A 19730-nucleotide genomic window follows, 5' to 3' on the forward strand; every position below is an offset into this window, starting at 1 on the left:
CATAAGGCTTCTGCAAGGATTAGGTAGACTAACTGAGGGCAAGAATTCTTATCACCACTGAGTATCTGGTATGTGAGATATTGTATCTTATCTAACAGTAAGCTCTCTTTTGGAGTCTGGGAAGGTTTAATGATGTCTTGAGGGCCTGGTATTGGGCGTGTGGTTATTTGCAGTAGCCAAAGATGTCTGCCTCCTGTGCTTAGTCAGTCTTTCAGTGGTAGAGTGTGGATTGCTTCTTTACTATGTTATCAGGCTAAAATTTAATATTTTAAAACTTAAATCTTTCTTCTGTTTTTAGAATTGAATCTCTAGGTCAGAGTCCCAGAAGGTAGATACTTATCAAAAGATACGAACACTTTTAAGGTTCTTGATGCATACCAAGTTGCTTTGATTTTGTATTCTTCTAATAGAAATGAAGAGTGTCTGTTCTCCAGGACTGGGTACTTGGGTTTTTCAAAACTAATTGCTAAATTTTTAAAATTTGCAGGGTTTGAGGCTTTTTTGAACATTAATAAGGTTGATTATAATTCCACAGTTTTGTTAACTAGTTGTATCTTTTTATTCATTGCCCATCTGTCTTAGTGGACTTCTTATTGACTTGTAAATATCCTTTAAAAGTAACCTCCACTATCCAAATCCCTTCAGTTCTTGAGTAATAATTTTTTACTTATTTTATAATTTGACCTATCTACTTATTTATTATTATATTTGTATTTATTATTCTGTTTTGCTTATTGAACTTTATTATTGCATCTTAACATGGGGTAAGAGTAAATAAACCTATTATTTACTTCCTAATGCTCTCCTAAAAAAGTCAATTTACTATTTATACCTATTGGTTCCTCTTATGTGCACTTTAAGGAGATTTTTCTCAGGTCAAAGTGGACATTTGAATTTGAAATTTAGATTTTTATTCTGTTAAAATATAGATACTTTGAAAAAAATTATGTTCACATCACATTATTCTTCACATTATGATATATGCTTTTATACTTACTTTGAAGAGACCTTATATCACTTATTACATTTACTTGTATCAGGTTACTCTGCCTGTTGAATTTTAAATTTCCTGAAATTTAATAAGAAGTTCAAATATAACAAAGGAATTGCATGTAGTGGAAACGCCAATTCTTTCTTAGCCAATTCTGACTCTTACTATGTTTTTACCTAAACTCTTCTGAGAATTTTGAATCACAAAATGTTTAATTCTGCTTGGAATTAGTTACAATAAGTTCAACAATCCTTTCTATTCATATATATATATATATATATATATATATATATATATATATATAAAATAATTCAAGCCAAGGAGAGTTCCTTTTGTCATTCTAGATTATGTGCTGTACTCAGTCAGTCAGTTGTGTCTGACTCTTTGGACCCCATGGACTGTAGCCTGCCAGGCTCCTCTGTCCATGGGATTTTCCAGATGAGAATACTGGAGTGGGTTGCCTTTCCCCTCTACAGGGGATCTTCCCAACCCAGGGATTGAACCTGGGTCTCCTGCATTGCAGACAGATTCTTTACCATCTACACCAAACATTTAAGAATGGATGACCAAAAACTGTGGGGAAAACTTTCAGTACCCAAGGCCCTACGATATCAATTTGGTGTACCTCTTTATCGTTTTGGCTTCTCTTTAACAATTTGATATGTTATTATCAATTTGAAGCTACATATATGTAGATTTACCTAATAAAAAACTACTGCATTATTTCTGAGTAGTAATGTTATTATATTTCTTAAATTATCTAATGTAAAAATGCCTGTCTATGGCTCCTTATGTGAGCTAATCATTTTGTGTCTTAAGAAGTATGTATCATTGCTTTGTTATTATTAACCATTTTATTGCTAATTATGAAATATGAAAACAACATTTAAATAACTTGGTGTATGTAGTTAAGTAATTATTTATATACAAATTTTGTATTTCAAAGTTTACTCGTTCTGATCTAATTAGGAGCCATGCTTTTTAAAGTTGCATACTTATAGACATTAAGGGATTGGTTGATTAATGAAAGAATTTGTGAGCAGATTGCTAAATAAAATATACAGATCTCTAGACTAAAAATAATAAGCTCAACTAGAATACAAGCTCAATTAGCTAGAAATACATATTTGTTGATTAGCATTTGAGATGGGAAGGAAAATCAAAATGAAAATATACTTTTAAAATAAACAGAAAATCACATATTCTAATGAAAATGTAGAATTTTATTCTTTAAAAGAAAAAACTTTATTGTATTTTAGTAATTTTCCTATCCTAAGAAGTACCCCATATCTTTAATGACTTCACTTTTGTAATTCCTTGGGGTCATCATTTTGCATATCATTGATTATTGTACTATATTGTGTCAGCAAGTGAGCTAACATGTATAATCCTCCAAATACACTCAAGAAAAATCTCTTGATTTTTCTCATTGCTGCTTTTCCCCCCTCCATGAAAGCAGGATTAAAGAAAACTATTTTATTGTTTCATATTTTGTGACAGTGCATTTTGAAAATGCACAGTATACAAATGTAAAGCAAGGTTTCAAGACTGGGAATGCCCCTTGTATGTGCATGTCCCCAAGCTTTCCCTTTCTTTATGTTGTTGATGTTGCTATTTGAAATGGTACCTTCTCCCTCCTTGTGCCCCATCTTTACTTGTCATACTTATCTTTGATATCTGTCCAAATGGAAACTTTTAGGATCACTTACAAGTAGATGATTCTGCTTTGAATTGTATGCAGTTTCTGTGTTACTCTTCTAGTAACACAGTACTCTTTGCTTTGTGGAATCATTATTGGTGTGTTTACCTCTTTCTTACTAGTTGAAGTTTGTTAAAGATATGTATGCCTGATATATCTTCAAGTCTTTTAAGTATCTTGACACAGTGTCTTGTCTAGAAGTGCAATAAATATACTTTTTTATTTATATCAGTGCTTCACAGTATAAAAGTGTGTTTTCAGATCTTATTTCATTTAAAATTTTAACTTCATTTGACAGATGGAGAAATTCAGGGACATTCAGGATCAGTGAAATGAGTGAATTGACTTATTGATATAACCCTGATAGCAAGGACTTCACTTGAAACCACATCTTACTTTACTAACATTCTTTCTATGATGAATAAATAAAATAATGTCAGAAGAATTTTTAAAAATAGGGTCTTTGTATCATAAAACTTAATCATTTAGGGCATACCTCTTTTGACTTAATCAGGTATTCTTAAGTAATTGTTCTAACTAATGTTTTTACTAAAGAATTAAGTACATTTTTTGAAGATTGTTTTATATCTAGATACAACTGAGAATAATTTACCTTAGATATAATAATGATGTTTTTATCAGTATTTCATCATAAAATGTCCTTTGTCATGAAAGTGAAAGTCACTCAGTTGTTTCCAGCTCTTTGCAACCCCATGGACTATACAGTCCATGGAATTCTCTAGGCCAGAATACTGGAGTGGGTAGCCTTTCCCTTCTCCAGGGGATCTTCTCAACCCAGGGATCAAACCCAAGTCTCCCTCAGGTGGATTCTTTACCAGCTGAGCCACAAGGGAAGCCCAAGAATGCTGAAGTGGGTAGCCTATCCCTTCTCCAGCGGATCTTCCCAACCCAGGAATCAAACTGGGGTCTCCTGCATTGCAGGTGGGTTCTTTACCAACTGAGCTATCAGGGAAGCCTGTGGTGTTTGGCATAAGCTTAAGTATAAGGAGCAAACTTTTCTAGGAAGGTTATGGTACATTTTGATACATATTGTGTAAGGGATTTTCCTCCCTTTTTATCCTAAAGTGAATGTGTTAGTGGCTCAAAAAGTCATTTAAATGTTTCAAATATAATTAAATGTAAGGAATATTGGTTTACCATAAAAACATAATTAGTTTATTTTACTTTCTTTGTCATCTATTCCATTAATTGCTAATAGCAATTTTATTAATAGTATATTTTTGAGATTTATGTGAGGGAATTTTGCAGTTTCTAGCAAAAGCACACATGCATTTACCCTTTCATCCAGCCATCTCATTTATAGAAATCTATCCCAGAAATACACTGACAAAAATTTTGAAAATGCCTGTGTATAGATATGTTTTATAGCATATAAGACCATATAGTATAAAGACTGGGGCTTCCCTGGTGGCTCAGTGGTAAAGAATCCGCCTGTCAATGCAGGAGACACGTGTTCAGTACCTGGATCAGGAGGATTCCCTGGAGGAAGAAATGGCAATCCACTCCAGTGTTCTTACCTGGGAAATCCCATGGACAGAGGAGCTTGGCGGGCTACAGTGTATGGAGTTGCAAAAGAGTTGGCCATGACTTAACAGCTAAACAACAACAGTAACTATCAAAAGACTAGGAATAATACACGTGTCTATAAATAGGGACTTGTTGAGTTAGTTATGGTTTATCTACAGGGTAGTACTGCTCCTGCTGCTGCTGCTGCTAAGTCGCTTCAGTCGTGTCCGACTCTGTGCGACCCCATAGACAGCAGCCCACCAGGCTCCCCCGTCCCTGGGATTCTCCAGGCAAGAACCCTGGAGTGGGTTGCCATTTCCTTCTCCAAGACATGCAAGTGAAAAGTGAAAGTGAAGTCGCTCAGTCGTGTCCGACCCTCAGCCATCCCATGGACTGCAGCCTTCCAGGCTCCTCCGTCCATGGGATTTTCCAGGCAAGAGTATTGGAGTGGGGTGCCATTGCCTTCTCCACAGGGTAGTACTATGCAGTTATAAAACTGAATAAGAGATACCTCTGTATATTGCCATGGAGTGATAGTCAGGATCTTTTGTTAAGAGAGATAAAGGTGGAGAACAAAAACAAAAAAATGTTTAGTATTTTACTATTTATATGGGAAAGCGTGGGAATATAAATACAAGTTCAAATGTGTTTGTATTAAAAAATGAAAGAATGTATCATATTTTGTTAAGTGATTGCTTATAGGGATAAGTAAGGAATGAGCTCAAGAGTCAGGAAATATACCTTACTTTGGAGTCATTTAAATAGTTCATATCATACTATAAATACATATAATTAAGTGAACCTAACAGTACCTACTTGACAGTATAACCTTGTAAGAAGCACTTTGACTTTTTAACCGTTTTTAAAGTATAGTAAATTTTCAATGTATTAATTTCATATGTATGTCAAAGTGATTCAGTTATACATATATATGTACATATATATGTTATTTTCGGAATCTTTTCCATTATAGGTTATTACAAGGTATTGAATATAGTTCCCTGTGCTCTCTAGTAGGTCCTTGTTATTTATCTATTTTATATATAGTGGTGTTTATATGCTAATCCCACACTCCTAATTTATCTCCCACACACCCTTATTGTGTCCTCTGGTAACCAGAGAAAGTTTGTTTTCTATGTCTGATTCTCTGTTATGTAAATAATTTCATTTATATCATTATTTTAGATTCCACATATAAGTGATATCATATGATGGTTGTCTTTCTCTGACTTCCCTTAGTATGATAATCTCTAGGTCCAACCATGTGCTGCAAATAGCATTATTTCATTCTTTTTTTATTACTGATATTCCATTGTGTATATATATATATACCACATCTTCTTTATCCAGTCATCTCTAGATAGACACTTAGGATGCTTCCATGTCTTGGCTATTGTAAATACTGCTGCAGTGACCATTGAGGTGCATGTGTCTTTTTGAATTAGAGTTTTCTCACATAAATGCACAAGAGTAGGATTGCTGGATCATATGGTAACTCTGTTTTTAGTTTTTACAGAACTTCCATACCGTTCTCCAGAGTGTCTGCACCAATTTACATTCCCACCAACATTTTGGAGGGTTTCTTTTTCTCCACACCCTGAAAGGCACTTAATTTTTTTTAAGGCACTTTAAAACATAGGCATTTGACTGTACATCCCAAGTGATATGTTGTCTAAATGACAAAGAAAACAACAGAAATATTACTGTTTTAAGTATTCATGTTGCTTATGGTAGTGCTGGTATTATTATTATGGATTCTTATTTTTGTCTTGTTCAGTAAATGAAACAAAAAATTGATACCATTGATAACTCAGATTTTCAGTTTGTTTTAATGCAAGCACAGATATAATATATAGCAATTTATGATGTGTTTTATCTTAAAAGCTTTAAGAAGGGAAACCTGTAGAGGAAAATGGACTTCAGAGACATGTCAATCAATCCAAATTTTGAAACTGTGATGGCTCTGGTATATATAATGCTTTCTTCCTATTATGTGTATTTGGAATAATTACATAATAAAAATGTTAAAGAAAAGAGTTCATCATGTCTGTTTGGATACATATTATTTCTTTTGTCCTGTTAGAGCCCTAGACTATCAGCTAATATATAGATCACTTCATCTTATAAAAATAGAGAAGCTATTTGCTTAAGGTTTAAAAGACATAACTCATAGTTTAGCATTCTTCCAGGGATATAGTGTTCTGAATTCTATCACAATTGAATAATTCTGGGATATTTTGCTCATGTAATAGCAGTAGCTGGTATAGTTTCTGCCAAATGAAGAAGCTCATATATTTAAAAGGTGTATGTCTCCTCTTTAAGTGCAAGTTCTGTGAGGACAGGGACTGAATGTATTTTGTTCACTTAAGAATTATAATAATGCTTGTTGTATATTAGGTACATAAGTGTTTGTTAAATGAATGATAAACATCTGTACCTCTGTTATAGAATAACATTTATATAGCACTTGATATATTTTCAAAATGCTTTCAATTATAATGATTCATTTTTCCTCTCTGAAATTTCCCACATGTTGAAAAGGCTGGTATTATTCTCCATCTGGGGCTTTCCAAATGGCACACGTAAAGAAACTGCCTACCAGTGCAGGAGATGTAAGAGCTGCTTGTTCAATCCCTGGGTCAGGAAGATCCCCCTGAGGAGAGCATGGCAACCCACTTCAGTATTCTTGCCTGAAAAACCCCATGGACAGAGGACCCTGATGTGTTATATTGTCCATAGGGTTGCAAAGAGTTGGCTGTGACTGAAGTGACTCAGCACACACACACATTCTACATTTAATGAAAAAAACAAAACATAGAAAATAGTGCTTGAATGTTCTGTAAATCCCAGAAAATTGCAGTTGCTTTAGAAACCATGTATAATAAATAAGTAATTACAGATCTGAGGACAACTTTCTTTTAACCAGTACGGATAAAGCTTTAGGAATAAGTAAATATTTTGACTTCAGATGTCTTTGTTTGAATCATAAAAGTGGTAGGTTTAAAGGTCAAAATGAGTCAGTGGTCAACAGTTTCACACCTTTCAACCTGTAGAATAGTCAGACCAACTAAAAAGAAGATGGGAACTGTGATCCCTTCATCATTATCCACTTGCTAGTCACCCATGAAGCTGACAGCTGAATGGGAACTGATTTCTCTGGCTGCCCAGATCATTTGCATTAATTTTCATTCTTCAATTGTTTCTATTTATTCATTCATCTAGAATCTTTCATTTTCATTAACGAAGCATGGCCCTTGCTTGACTAGTATTTATAGCTGTGACAAAGCATGGTCAGAACCCTGGCAGCAGTGCATTAGGGAATTAAGAGCCACTGACTGCTTCAACCCATCTAGTCAAGTAGGAACAAGAATTGCTTCCTCCCCAATGCAGCAGAGCTGTAGATACTTGATTGGGCAGTGGAAGTTTGGTAATTAACTTTGCATGACAACCTGCCCTTCAGGTCGAGATCTAGAAGAATCCTATTGCTGCCAAATGAAATTTAAAGTTAGGACCAAAATAAATTAAATATATCCTTTCCATTGACAAATACGGAATGTTCATGTGTATATTCAAATTCAATATTGAGTTAACCTATGGCTCTATAAAAATATTTTGGAACATAACAGAAGGGAACATATTTGTAAAGAAAAATCTGATCCTGAGAACAGAATTACAGTTAAAAAAATACTTGGTTATATATAGTTGGCATTATCAATAATAAGAAATATGACCAGAAGATGAGGGGAAAAAAGATATGCCTATAATAGCTAAAATTAAAATGTTAATGGTTGACTTGAGTAATGATGTATGGAAAACAAAAATGTAATATCATCTGATATGGGCCGATTTGTTGTTCAGTCACTAAGCCATGTCTGACTCTTCATGACCCCATGGACTGCAGCATGCCAGGCTCCTCTGTCCTCCACTGTCTCCCACGGTCTGTCCATAACCATCTCATCCTCTGTTGCCCTTTCTCCTTTTGCCTTCAGACTTTCTCAGCATCAGGGTCTTTTCCAGTGAATCAGCTTTTTGCATCAGGTGGCCAAAGTATTGGAGCTTCTGCTTCAGCATCAATCCTTCCAGTGAATATTCAGGATTGATTTCCTGACAGGTTAGATCTCCTTGTAGTCCAAAGGACTTGCAAGTGTCTTCTCCAAACCACAATTCAAAAGCATCAGTTCTGAGGTACTTGGCTTTCCTTATGGTCCAACTCTCACACTTGTACATGACTACTGAAAAAAGCATAGTATCCTCCCTGCAAAAAAAAAAAAATCATATGTTGAAATTCTAAGCCTCAGTATCTCAGAATGAGGCTATATTTGGATATAGAGTCTTTAAAGCAGTGTGTGTGTGCTAAGTCACTTCAGTCGTGTCCAACTCTTTGTGATCCCAAGAGCTGTAGACTGCCAGGCACTTCTATCCATGGGATTCTCCAGGCAAAAATACTGGAGTGGGTTGCCATGCCCTTCTCCAGTGGATCTTCCCAACCCAGGGATTGAACCCATGTCTCTTATGTCTCCTGCATTGGCAGGTGTAACTTTACCACTAATGCCACCTGGGAAGCTTTAAAGGGGTTATTAAGTTACAATGAGGTCATTAAACTTAATTATGAGGTCATTAAAATGGGCTTCCCTGGTTGCTCAGACAGTAAAGATTGAGGGAGGCCTGGTTCAGTCCCTGGGTTAGGAAGATCCCCTGAACAAGGGCATGGCAACCCACTCCAGTATTTTTGCCTGGAGAATCCCCATGGACGGAGGATCCTGGCAGGCTACATCCATGGGGTTACAGAGTCAGACACTACTGAGTGACTAAGCACAGCACAGAGGTCATTAGGGTGGGTCTGAATCCAATATTACCATTACCTTACAGGAAGTAATTTGGATACCAGACATGTACAGAAGGAAGACCTCTGTGAAATGAAATGTGAAAATGTAGGGAGAAGATGGCCATTTACAAGCCAAGAAGAGAGGCCTCAGAAGAAACCAACCCTGCCAGTACCTTGATCCTGGACTTTTCCAGAATTATGAGATCAATTTCTGTTAAGTCACCCAGTGTGTTACCTTGTTACGACAATCTTATCAAACTAATACCCATGTTAAAGGCAGTTAAAAGCAGAATCAACATTCCCCCCAAATTGAGTCAAGGATATAAAAGCAAAGTTTAGAAACTACTGGAGAATGTATTTTTTTAAAGGTCAACACAATAGAACAAAAAAGAAAAATTTGTGTGTGTCTTTATCTTTGTATGACAGATTGAGATATGCTTTATCTTTATATCTGTTCCCATTCCTTCTTCCTCACCCCTAAAAATCAAAACTATAGTGAAGAGAGGTTAAATAAAAGAAAATTCTCCTCAGTGGTAATTTTTAAGTCATAAATGAAAATTAAAATATTTGAAAGTAATTGTCTCAGTTTCCTAGGAATGTCATATCAAAGTACCACGAACTCAGTAGCTTAAAACAACAGCAATTTATCATCTCACAGTTTGAGAGGATAAAAGTGTTGGCAGGGCTGTGTTCACTTAGACAGCACTGAGAAAGAACTGTTTGTTGCCTCTTTCCTCTCTTCTGGTAGCCATTGGTATGTCTCAGCTTATAGATACATCACTCCAATCTTCTGTCTTCACGAGACAGTCTCCACGTGTGTCTTTTCAGGGCCTTCCCACTGTGTGTTCACATTTTCAGTTTATTTGATATAAGTCATGTTGGAATAAGGCTCAGCCTAACCTCATTTTCACTTGATTACCTCTGTAAAGACACTGTTTTCAAATAATGTCACATTCATAGGTCCTGGGAGTTAGGACTTTGACTTATTTTGGGGGGGAGAGGCACAATTCCACCCATAACATTGCTGTACCAAAACATTACCAATGTTAATCACTGTATTATTATTTTTTAGTAGGCATGTATTGCTTTTATAATCTGAAAAATGTTTTTCAGAAAGTAAATGATTTTTGTAAAAAGTCTCATTTTTGAGTTCTGTACATTAGCTCTCAGTTTCTATGTTATATAATTCTGGTTGATTTAAATTGTTTTATTATTCAGCAAGAGTCCATTTGCATTAATGTAACATTTAGCAATCTGTCATCTGCATAATTATACATCTGTGATTCTAGGTAGGATAGAAGATGCTCCCATTTCTGAATTAAAATAGTCTCAGCATTTGTTATCTGAAGAGAGCAGACTAGTGTTATAGGTAAGAGAAGGACAATATGAATCAAGAAGGCATTTAGCAATAGCATAGGAACAGTATGAACACCATCAGTTAACCCCTAAGTCCTGAGTTGGGACTTGAGTAATGGCCTTGGGAGGCCATTAGAGTTTTCTCACACATTAGGCAAGTAGGTGAGGCATCCTTATATCCTTATTAGGCTTCTTGTAGTCAGACTGTCTATTTTGATTGAATGGTTTTATGTGAGTTATTATATTGAGTACTGCTTTTAAAAAGTCAAAATGGCTATATCAGCTTTCTAATGACCTAACTTTTATTTTTTTTTCCTAGATTTGTATGCAATGGATAACTCAGTGTTTTTGGAATTATTTAGATTGGATAGAAATCTGCCATTACATTGCTACCTGTGTTTTCCTTGGTCCAGATTATCAAGTGTATATCTGTATAGCTATATTCAAACATCTTCAACAAGACATTCTACAGCACACTCAGACTCAAGATCTGCAGGTTTTCCTAAAAGTGAGTAACTTTATTTCTAGAGGAAAAATTTTGGTTGAAAGTTGTCAACTTTGATGGGGTACCTAGTGCCGGGTATTTTTCTATATGCTCATGCAATCCTAAAAACAACCTTGAGAGGTAGGTATTATAATCTTTATTTTAGAGATGAGGAAACAGGTATTAAGTACATTGCCCAAGATTTTACAGCTGGTGAATGCTGCTAAACTGTGATGGGGCTGGGATATGAAGGTAAGCTGTCTGGCTACAAATTTTGCTTTTAACCAGTATGCTGTGCCTAAAGGACTTTTTTTTTTTTTTTTATACTCCTGTATCTTATTTAGCTAATAAAAGTTCAAGTTACTATGTGTTAATACACAGCTTTGAAACTTTTTTAAAAATGTAATTTATTATACCTTCATACTCTATTTTTCTAAATTTTGAAATATTTTTTGAAAGGTTTCCATGAAAGAATCTATCTTAACACTGTTTTTAAAAGTCATTATTATATAGAAGTACAGAAGTTAATATTTTAAAGCAAGATCAAATAGCTTTCTTTTTCACAATAATGTGACTTTTGAAACTCTGGACTTTAGAAAATATAAGATATATAAATACCTCCCTATATGTGATTCTTGCTGAAAATGCAGATTTGTTTTAAGTTTAAATATTTCCTTGAATTTAAGTATATTTCCCTCCCCCTGCTACCCTCAGATACATACGCATGCATAGACACACTTACCCTAGAACCAACATTCGTCATATGTAGCTTTTTTCTAGGTGGACAAATAATTTCCATGTGAATTAATTTTATTTTTATTATTTATTGTTAGATATTTTTCAGTTATTTTTCTTTTTTTGTTTCTCATTTATTTTTTATTAAAGCATAATTGCTTTACAGATTTTTGTTGTTTTCTGTCAAACCTCAACATGAATCAGCCATAGAAATATATATATCCCCTCGCTTTTGAGCCTCACTCCCATCTCCCCCCATCCCACCCCTCCAGGCTGACACAGAGCCCTGTTTCAGTTTCCTGAGACATACAGCAAATTCCTATTGGCTATCTATTTTACGTATCGTAGTGCAAGTTTCCTTGTTACTCTTTCCGTACATCTCACCCTCTCCTCCCCTCTCCCCATATCCATAAGTCTATTCTCTTTGCCTGTTTCTCCATTGTTGCCCTGTAAATAAATCTTCAGTACCATTTTTCTAGATTCTATATATATACGTTAGAATATGGTATTTATCTTTCTCTTTCTGATTCACTTGTCATTTGATGATGTCTTTTGTAAGTAAATGTCATTGATCATTTAAGATTGATAAACTGTCAAGCATTTTTATTTCATAAATACTAAATCCAAAAGGTCTCATACTTCCTACATGTATCATAGAATTATGATCTTAGAAACATTCGTAATGAAATAAGGTATAACACAACAATGGTCATACAAGCAGAAGGAAAATTTAGGTAGAAAAAGAAAAAAATTATCTGTAAAAGGTGATTTGGAGAACAGGGATGGTTAAGTAAGTGAGAATTATATTGAGGACAAAATGTGGGTTCCTTTTCAGTAAGGGGCATTTTCATTAGTTGCAGTGGTCAGTTAAAGGGATTTCAGGGCCTAAAATTTCCCCAAATACTTACATTTGAATGCCTTCTTACCTATAATTATCTATTCTCTTATCCTACTTTAGTTTCTTTTATAGTGTGTGTCACTGACTGAAATTATCTTAGATATACTTTTGTCAGTCTTCCCCAGTATACTGTATAAGCTCCACAAGGATTGTGATTTTGTCTATCTCAGTTACTAGTGTATTTTTCAGTGCTTTGAACAGCACCTGGTACATGGTAGGTGCTCAATAAACACTTGCTAGAGTAAACAATGAATGTAAATAAATATAAAGGGAGAGATTAATGGGCTTAATTGTATTCACATTGAATAACAAAAATTACTAACACCTTCCTTTCCACCAGAGGGGTGTCCATATATTTCATCATGTTTAACCTGATAGATGCTGGTGATTATTGCAATCTCACCTCTTCCTGATTGCTGCCAGGAAAAATAATAGAGTTTACAAATGGTGACCTCTTTAAATATTTCCCAAACTCTGTTATGCTCTAGGCATAATGCTATCAGTTTAAAACTAAAGAATTTTAAAATGAGGGTTTTTTAAAGATAAAAGATTATCTTTACTAAGTCCTACTTAAATTACTAAAATTTTAATTGAATTGGCTTAAATCCAAAGTAAGGGCATGTTGGCAAAGAATTAATTTTAGCAGTTGTCCTGGAGCTAACCTTACTTCTTACTCCTGCTGTTTGCATTCATCTGAGGTATTAGGAAAAATGCCTTTCTAATACCATGACTTCATGTTATTTTTTGTTTCCAGCAAGTAGATCTGGGGTCACTGATCTCTTTTGATGAGCAGTTATTTTTCTTGTGAGATAAATTCCAGTATACTCTATTAAGTATGCATTTACATACCCCTTTAACTACTCCATTAAGCCCAGTTAAAATGTCTTCTTTGAAAAGTATGTAAACATATGTACACTATTTTTCACTTATTCATATATTAACCAATAATGAAATTTCAATTAAGGAAGTGATTTTATTCTTCCTTTCCTCAGGAAAGGAAAATCCACCAAGTCAGAGAGACATAGGATTTTTAAAGTCCTCATTAAACTGTTGTTATGTGGATTAAACCTTTGAAATTAGGTTTTATACTTTCTGATCCAAAATCTCAGACTTGTACAAAGGGAGAAAAAACTTGTCAATAATTTTCCATATAACTACATACCACAGCCATAATGATATTCTTACGTAGGTTACGTTATGCCCTGACTCTACATATTTAGTAATGACTGTTTCTGATAGGAACAGGACGTAGAGTAGTTCAGGGGACTTTTACTGTTTATTGTATGCATTTATGAGGGCTCTTTTTTTTTTAAATTTTTGAAGAATGAGCCCCTACTTTTGTAATAAAGCTATTTTTAAAAAGGGTATTAATCATTATATAAAAATAGATAGAACAAGCATCAACTGTGCTAAATGAGTTCAAATAATTAGACCCAGTTGAAATAGTTTGCAAAATATTGAAAAACCACAAACATGTTTTCAATTACAGTATTATCAGTTATCCTGAGAAACTTGAGAAAATGAGATGATTCCAGAAAATTGAAAATATAAAATTCTTTTCCCTGTTTAATTTCATGTATTTACAGAAAGAGATAAGATAGAAGCATTGCTTTAGGAATAAAAATCTCTCTGAAGCATATAGTATAGAGAAAATACCAACTCATTCTGTATTCGCTTTGGTTTGGGCTCAAGATTTGAAATTAAGTAATTGAGTCTAGACTCAGTGCTTGAATTTATGGTAACCCCCTGAATAATTCTTCATGATCCGTATATTAAAAAAAGATGACTTGGGATTTCTTAACTAAGTTTCACCTAATTAAAAAAAAAAACAAGCAGAATAACTTGTTTATATTTCCTCATTTGATTAAACCACTAAAAGATTAGATGAATGCCATGGGTGTAAGTTTATCAGCAAGGTATCGTCTGAGTTTTTTGCAGCATCTTTTTAAACACAACAAATATGTGGGTTGGATAATAGAGCAGCTAAGTGCATTATTCCCACACTATGGCATTGGATAAATTACGGCTGAGCTAGAAGACAACTTCTAAAGATGTGCTGAAAATCTTAGTCTTGAAACTAAAATTTTTCTGTGACAGATGATAGTTCAGAAAATCTGTAGGCATCAAACTTTCAGAAACGAAAACATCATCTGACAAAATTAATTTTTTCAATATCTCAGACTTGAAAATCTAAAGTTGGGTTGGTTTGTTTTTTAATGAATCTCTTTTTTTCTCTCTCTCACATGCATTCCCCTACCGCCACCCCCCCCCCCCGCCCCCGCCACACACACACACATACAGACACACACAAAAGCAAGTTTAGGTTGATTTACTTTGATGGTATTTTAAGAAGACCCACTGTTTTAGCAGACTAGCTGTATTTCATTGCTTTCTGCATGTTAATAGGCTGGCAGTGATCTTGGTTTTAGTTTATGAATTCAACCTGGGGAAAAACATCACTGAAATGCCAGGCTGGGAAAAGATTGCCTTCCAGTGAAATTAGGCTGTGAAGACTCAAAATACTTAATTAAAATGCTTCAAGTAAATCCTGCATATTATGGAGAAATCAATTTATAATTATGTAAAAATCAGATTAATTTCATCCCATCAGTAAATTGTCAAGTGGGTTTTTTTGTTGTTTCTACTTGCAGCTGTGGTTACTCGAACATGTTGGCATAAGAAATAGAGATCAGACTGAAGAAAAAAAAAAAACAAACTAATTGTATAGTAAGCTCTTAAAAGGCAGAAGTGTTTATAGTGTTAAAAATAATTCACCATCTGAAGGAACAGATGCAACATGTTCAGTGTGTTATTCAACTGTGGTTATGTTTTTTGCCTTCACCTTACATCATTTGAGCCCACCTCAAGTTAAATTCTGCCACTCTGTGTAAGTTTGGGCATGTTGCTTACCTCCATATGCCTAATTTTTCTCATATGTTAATTGAGCATGAAATAATACCTATCACTTAGAGTTGTGGAGGAAAGAAATGAGATGATATCTGTGAAATACTTCTACAACATTATCTGATACATAGCAAGTGCTTTAAAAAAAGTTAGTAGTGACTTGTTTCTCCATCTCTGTTCATCCTCCTTTTAGCGAGCCCATCCATGCTTAACATTATAAATTTGTAGTGCGATCAAGAAAATCTAACTCAATCATTTCAGAGAATGTAGCTTAACAAAAATATCATGACCACCATTGATACTGTGAATGCTTATTGAATGACAGGCACTGGGCAAAAGGATTGCTCATTCACTCAATGACCCTTGCCCAGCTTCTGTGTTCCAAGCATTGTGGTGGTTACAAGATAGGCAATGGCCTACCACATTGACTTTAATGTTTTACTTATTACTGTTGTTCAGTCATGAAGTCATGTCTGAGTCTTTGTGACCACATGGACTGCAGCACATCAGGCTTCCCTCTCCTTCACTCTCCCAAAGTTTGCTCAAACTCCTGTCCATTGAGTCACTGATGTCATCCAACCATCTCATCCTCTGTCATTCCCTTCCCTTCCTGCCTTCAATCTTTCCCAGCATCAGGGTCTTTTCCAGTGAGTCAGCTCTTCACATCAGGTGTTCAAAGTATTGGAGCTTCAGCTTCAGCATCAGTCCTTCCAATGAATATTCAGGGTTGATTTCCTTTAGGATGGACTGGTTTGATCTCCTTGCTGTCCAAGGAACTCTCGAGTCTTCTCCAACACTACAGTTCAGGAGCATCAGTTCTTTGGCACTCAGCCTTCTTTATGGTCCAACTCTCACATCCATACAGGACTACTGGAAAAACTATACCTTTGACTATATGGACCTTTGTTGGCAAAGTGATGCCTCTGCTTTTTAATATGCTGTCCAGGTTTGTAATAGCTTTTCTTCCTAGGATCAAGCATCTTTTAATCATGGCTGCAGTCACTGTCTGCAGTAATTTTGGAGACTAAGAAAATAAAATCTGCCACTGTTGCCATTTTTCCCCCATCTAGTTCTACTAATAGATAAACAATATGTGAATGAATATATAATATCTCAGGTACTGATAGATCTTAAATATAAAGAAATCAAACATGGTAAGGGAGTCAGACAGATTCATAAGTGCTATTTAGATAGAGTCTAGTAAAGACTGCTGTGAGTGGGTAATCAGAGACTGAATGAAGCAAAGGAAAAAGAAAAGCAATGCAAGGACTTCTGTGCAAAATCCTTCTAAATGAGACGGCAAATGTAAGGGCTCAGAGGTAAGAATGGGCTTGGCCCACTTATAAAGTGTTGAGATGACCACTGTGGCCAAAACAAGGTGAGGGACTAAGAACGGTCAGGGATGAGGCAGGAATCAAATCACATAAGGCTTTCTAGTTCACGGTAAAGAGTTCAGAAAACACAGTTTATGTTGTTATTGTCTATATTTACACACAAAAAAATGAGGCTTAGAGAATCTGTAAACTTTCCCAGGTTAATTTGTCTAGTAACTAACACAGGTGAGTTTGAACCCATTTTGGTCTGAATCCAAATCCTATGCCCTTTCTAGTGTATCCCTGACTAGTCTGTTTACTTAAAAAAAAAAAAAAAATCCTGAATTCAGTGGACTTTCTAACTAAATGCTCTCACTAGTAAAAGGAAACCAGTGGATACATACTTGAAACTAGATTCTGTGTACAAAGGAGAGAGGGAAGCTGTGTATATGCCATATTGTATAACATTGAATACACACACAACATTGTGGTTTAGGATGGTAATTTTTACTACTTTTTTCATGATTCAATGTTTGAAACTCAACATTAATGAAAAGAGCAATTCATTTAAGGTACTTTGGTTGAAAATCCACTGCATAGAAAAAGAGAACGTAATATGCTCAAAATAAACTCCCCAACCAAGATATAAACTGTTCCAGAAGTAATTTATTAAAAAGAAAAAACTTGAATAGAGTACTATCTGTATAAAATGTGATAATGTTACCTTATATAATTATATATGTCTGCCTATTTAAAGAATAAGGTAATTCTTATTTTTATCCACAGTCCAATATACTTAGGTCTATAAATAAAGTGATAATAAAACAGTATTCTGAGGGAATGGCCCCTTTATAACTTGAATGATTAGCTGGCAGTCTAAGTGGTCATAATTACAAAGAAAAGTAATTCACTAAAAGGCAATGAGAGAATATTTAGGATAAAATCGGAGAAGACAATAACACCCCACTCCAGTACTCTTGCCTGGAAAATCCCATGGATGGAGGAGCCTGGTGGGCTGCAGTCGATGGGGTCGTGAAGAGTTGAATACGACTGAGCGACTTCACTTTCACTTTTCACTTTAATGTCATGCATTGGAGAAGGAAATGGAAACCCACTCCAGTGTTCTTGCTTGGAGAATCCCAGGGACGAGGGAGCCTGGTGGGCTGCCGTCTATGGCGTTGCACAGAGTCAGACGTGACTGAAGCAACTTAGCAGCAGCAGCAGCAGCAGTAGGATAAAATGGAAAATATTCCACTTTGAAGACAAAATGGAATTCAGAAGTTCTGAAATTTTATTCAGAGTTAAAATTGCCTGTGAATTTTAAATCTATATAATTTAAAAACATTTCTTTTAAAATGAATATTTTATATTTCTCTTATGAAATAAGGCCTTAATAACCTTATTTGCCATTTTTATGGGTGTGTCTTCAGTATAGTTATCAGAGTATTTTCTCTTTATTTTAATATTAATGTCTAAAATGGGAACCACAATTCAAAAAACATGTTTTAAGAAAAAGGTATTTTTAAACCAAGTAATAGCTATGGTTCTCCACAGGTAGTTTTTATTTTTAAACTAAAGTGGAGCAATAATCAAAAGATGTTAAAGTAGGTTTTGCTTACTTTTGCCCAGGAAGAATTATTAGCGCTATTTTTCAAATGCAGTCATTCCCTATTGTAATTCACATATAATGAACAATAAGCATTCTTTTAAAAATCATGAATATGCACAAAGACAATTTTTCTGGCATTAAGTTTTTTTTTCTTCTGGTTAGAATAACACATTACTGTAATTCTTTTCCAACTTAGGTATAGTTTTAGTGAAGGGGTGATTAATGTTAAATCACACGTAATTTAAATAGTTCAATGACTACAACAGTTAAAGTGAATTCTTGAATAGCAAGAGTAGTCTTACTTCAGTCCTACTTTTACGCCAAAGAAAAAAGTGAACTATGTTTGATAGAGAAATTTACAAAGATGTAGTATTTCTGCTCTTCTTAAGATGAACATCTTCCTTTTGATTCAGTTGCTTATACATAAAACTGGAGATATGATATATACCTTAGCTGTTAATGTTTTAGAACAGAGACCTGTCTCATTCATCTTTGGGTCTTCATTGTATAACCAAGAACCTTACATACCATAAGGGAATGAATGAGGTTAATGAATGAAGAAATGGATAATGTCACAAATATTTTAAAATTAAGAGTAGTTCAAATTTTTACGTTTGGAGGTATTAACTCTTAGTCTTAAAGGTATAATCTTATTCATCTAACTTAACATCATTTAATTTTCTTAGTTATGATATCAATTTTATAGATCACTAAGAATACTTGTTTTTAAGGTACCAATGAACTCTTCTCTCAGATTACCCAGATTTTCGGTGATATATGACAAGTAATATACTCTTCTCCCAAGTTATCTGTGAACTATTACTAATCTAGTCATCACTAGTGACATCTGAGGCCTTTAAAAACGTGCATTCTTTTTTTGGCTATATCATGTGGCTTTTGGGATCATAGTTCCCCAACCAGGGATCAAACCCTTAACCCTTGCATTGGAAGCATGGAGTCTTAATAACTGGACCACCAGGGAAGTCCCAAAAAACGTCCATTCTTACTGAGAATTTGTGATGTTTTCCTAGTACCCTACATTTATGTCTCTCATCTACAAGCTGATTTGTCTCTAAACACTGTATTTGGTATATGATAATATATTATCTTTGATTCTTTTGAATTTTTTTGAATTTTGTATTTATTAGTAGATTTTACCTTTAAGCTGTTATCTCCAGAAAGGCATGAATTGTCAAAATTTTTTATAACATCCAAAATTTCTAACATGTTACAGTGAATCAAGGATCAAGTTTCTTTTGCAGAATGTTGTTGTTACTTTGAAAGGTTGGCATTCCACAGCTAGTATTTGGAGATACTAAAATAAATAGTCCTAAAATTTCCTAAAAGTGTATACGATTCTAAATGGATGCTTTGTTATTTTTCATTCTT

At 34.6% G+C, this 19730-nt stretch overlaps 1 protein-coding gene across 2 annotated transcripts in view; it reads left to right on the plus strand.

Annotated features, from left to right (window-relative positions):
- Nucleotides 1–19730, plus strand: part of TBC1D32 (TBC1 domain family member 32) — a 207492-nt gene that overhangs the window by 185220 nt on the left and 2542 nt on the right. For both annotated transcript variants that reach the window (XM_024996951.2, XM_024996952.2), the window contains one exon: nucleotides 10718–10906. In XM_024996951.2, coding sequence (XP_024852719.1) covers nucleotides 10718–10906 — 189 coding nt within the window. The remainder of the gene's footprint in view (nucleotides 1–10717; nucleotides 10907–19730) is intronic.

Source organism: Bos taurus, chromosome 9 (genome assembly GCF_002263795.3).
Source record: "Bos taurus isolate L1 Dominette 01449 registration number 42190680 breed Hereford chromosome 9, ARS-UCD2.0, whole genome shotgun sequence".
NCBI lineage: Eukaryota > Metazoa > Chordata > Mammalia > Artiodactyla > Bovidae > Bos > Bos taurus.